This window comes from Eurosta solidaginis, chromosome 4, assembly GCF_040869045.1.
Source record: "Eurosta solidaginis isolate ZX-2024a chromosome 4, ASM4086904v1, whole genome shotgun sequence".
NCBI classification, from domain to species: domain Eukaryota; kingdom Metazoa; phylum Arthropoda; class Insecta; order Diptera; family Tephritidae; genus Eurosta; species Eurosta solidaginis.
In genome coordinates this window covers 38173475-38176956 of record NC_090322.1, presented here as the reverse complement: position 1 = coordinate 38176956, position 3482 = coordinate 38173475, and the positions used below count along the sequence as shown (strand labels likewise).

The window sequence follows — 3482 nt, the reverse complement described above, 5'->3', positions numbered from 1 at the left end:
AGAACTACATCCTCCAAATTGATAAGGAGTCGGAGGATGCGTTGCACTCACAGCTATGGAGAATGCCCTTAGAAAGGGGAGTCCTAAGGACGATAACCCTAATACGAACCTGAAATTACCGACAAATGATGAGGATATAGTCGTAGTGGCGGATCTCGTTGTGGGCAATAGCCCATATGGAGGAGACAGTAAGTGGTCTAGTGTCGAAATGAATGCGAAAGAACGCTGTGGAGAAAAGGAATTGATTACTTACCCCAAGCGCTTGTCTTATGATCAATAATGTAATTATTACTACCCAGCTCTGACTTCAACCCCCACTTCCATTCTCTTCCACCTCAATTTTCTTATTTATGGAATCTCTATACCAAATATCGAATGTCTGCGTCATCTGACCGACCAGTTTCAATAGTTTTGTTTGTATAAACCTTTCATGATCTATTCATAAACGTGGGAACATGCCAACACTTTAAGATTAACGTTTTGTCCCACAACCTAAGACATTTGAATGCGTCACAAATTTATTGCACATCACCAAAAATTAAATCGGTACCAATTGTTTTTGTTCGTTACCATAAAAAAGTATTTATTAAAAGATAATACAAAAATGAATATTGTTATTACGAATGCTGAGAGGAATATCAACCTATCTCAGTTGCCATTTCGCCCTACCTGAGCAAAAACTCAATATGCTTTGGCGTGAGGTGGTGAAGATGGGGTGAAATTCCACTTAGCAGTCGATTTATAATAGCACGTTAACAATTCATAAATTTATCTATAAACCATTGAACATTTTTATTAGTCATATCTGTATATATACCTGGAAATTCAGGTCTTCCACAACCCACCCCACATGATACCACTGCACAAAGTTCTCCTCCCACAACGCCTGGTGTTCCAGAATCACCATGACATGTATCTTTTCCATTAAGTCCAGCACAAATCATTATTTTTGTTACAGTCGTTCCTTTCGTGTGATAGTTATTCGCACAAAGTGTTTTCGCTATTATGTGCACGACAGTAGTTCGGAGTTCAGCTACAGTATCCTTACTGGATTCACTTGTTGAACCCCATCCACTAACTTCCATTGGTGTGTTTGGTGTTAATTGAGTACTGCAAATTGGAATTGTGCTTACTTGAGGGCTTTTGATGAAAGGTGTACTCAATTTAATACCAGCTATATCCATATGATATGTTTTGGCTTCATAAGCATATGAAATAAATACCTCCATCCCTGTACGACATTGTCCAGTTTCACTTACTCTATTGGTTACACCAGCTTTAACCACGAGTATTTTTGCTTCTTTGTCTGCCACGCAATGCGCAGCTGTAATCACTTTTTCCATAGTAACTAATGAACCGGCGCATATATGTGTTTTTATATGATATATTGATACCATATAAGGGCTATCCTCTATCCTCAACAATTCGCCACAAACAATGCGAAACCGCGACTTCGCATAACTAAAAAGGCTGCTAAGGACGGCAAAAAATATCGTGAAATAGTCCCGTAGGTTCATCCTAATTTGTCACTTTTACTGCCGATTGTTAGGTATAAATTAACGGAAGAAAACTCTTGTTGGTTTTATTTAAAGAAATAAGACTTTAGGAAATGTTTTAAAGTATCGGCTAAAATTTCAAAAGCAGGTGAACAAACAGTTTTTGTTCTACCAAAATAACCAATTCAAGCTAATTAAGTATATTGCAAAATATTTACTTATTCTTTTTCAGAAGAAAATTATAGTGTTATTGTTTGTTTTATTTACGTATTGCACAATTGAACTGTGGGACGACTGTATTTTTAATGATTAAGTACAGAAAAATACTTCCCTCGTTAATTTATTTTTGTTTCCAAATTGATTTTCATTATTACTTTAAACGAGTAAAAATTGTTTGTATTTCCATAACGATCTTGGAAACAGCTTAACCAATTTGAATGAAATTTAGCAAATAGATAGTATATCACATTCTTACAAGTTTGCCACTTATTCGGTTAATAAAAAAAATTACTTGAGATATTAGTGTTGACAATTAGGGTTGCCACCTCACTTTATTATTTATATCTCTTTGTGCATCCACTACTATCGCGGAAACAACTGAAATTTTTATTGAACTTTAGTACATCGATAGTGTGTCACATACTGAGATTTTCTATCTATGTATTGCTACAAAATGAAGAACTGACACGCCTTCAGCGGGTTAGGGGGCTTAAAATATACCCGCGGCAGGTATGCCTATCGTAAGAAGCGACTAAAATACCAAATTGAATAAAAGGGGTGGTTTAGCGCAATTCTTTCGAGGGGTTGCCACCGCAATATATAGCTTCTCCAAACTTACTTACCTGTGGTGAGTCCTGTTTCTTTAACAGCGGAGGCTCTGGTGACCCCAAGTTCCTCATGTATCATCTTGTGGACAAAGGGAAATACTTTTTTCAGTCCACTAAAGTTGAGCTAAACCGTCCGATCTGGCAACGTTAAACTCTATATAGCTTCTTACTTAATTACGTTCGTTCGCAGTGGCGTCTAATGTCCCCAACAAACATTTGGGCTTGAGTACCATTCGAGCTCATGTTAATAACTGGAATACTTCTAAAATTGCAGGTGTTGTTTCTAAGCAGCTTAATTTAAAACCTAGCGATGATAGACGTCAAAAGAAAGAGGCCGCTATGAAAACCCTTTACAATAGCCAAGTGTATGGTATGGGCTTCAGATTCGATCTTAAGCAACAATCCTACAAAGCCCTCATAAACCAATACGCTATCTTGGTTCTGTAATGACTATATTTGCGACAATCTGATACGACACCGAACAAGTAAAACCACGCCAGTGGTGTAACAACAACTCTTTAAGGAACCGCCTTCAGGTTTTTCAAACAAACAATGACACGAAAGAGAATCGACACACATTACCTCTTTGTCGATTTTAAAGCCGCCTTCGACAGCACGAAAAGGAGCTGCCTATATAACGCTATATCTGAATTTGGTTTCCCCGCAAAACTTATACGGCTGTGCAAAATGATGTTGAGCAATAACTATAGCTCAGTCAGAATTGGGAAGGACCTCTCCGAGCTCCAACTAAACGAGGTTTCAGACAGCGGGACCCCCTCTCGTGCAATTGCCTTAGTTTGACGCTGGATATTATACTAGCTGCAGAATTTAACCGCTCTGGAAAAATATTCTATAAAAGCATGCAATTACTGGCGTATGCTGATGACATTGCTATCGTCAGCCTCAACACTCGCGCCGTAAGTTCTGCTTACTTCAAATTGGAAAAAGAAGCGGCAAAGATGGGTTTAATGATGCATGAGGACAATCCGAAGTAACTGCTCTCGCCGAGAAAAGAATCGGCGCATATGCGCATTGGCAACCACGATCCCGTTAACAGCCATAATTTCGAAATAGTAAAAGACTTCGTTTATTTGGGAGTCAGCATTAATACTAATAACAACATCAACTCTGAAATCCAGCGAAGAATCAATCTTGCCAA

The 3482-nt window shown here is 38.2% G+C and overlaps 1 protein-coding gene across 1 annotated transcript; it reads right to left on the bottom strand.

The window, feature by feature from the left end:
* Positions 1–571: 571 nt before the first annotated feature.
* LOC137247827 (trypsin alpha-like) lies at positions 572–1542 on the bottom strand. The gene has a single exon (XM_067778765.1). It carries the CDS (start codon positions 1515–1517, stop codon positions 753–755), a length of 765 nt encoding a protein of 254 aa, XP_067634866.1. The 5' UTR covers positions 1518–1542; the 3' UTR covers positions 572–752.
* Between the last annotated feature and the right edge of the window lie 1940 nt (positions 1543–3482).

What these genes read in the sequence shown, in the direction of transcription:
- LOC137247827 (XM_067778765.1), bottom strand. Translation starts at nt 1,517, where the DNA reads ATGAACCTACGGGACTATTTCACGATATTTTTTGCCGTCCTTAGCAGC.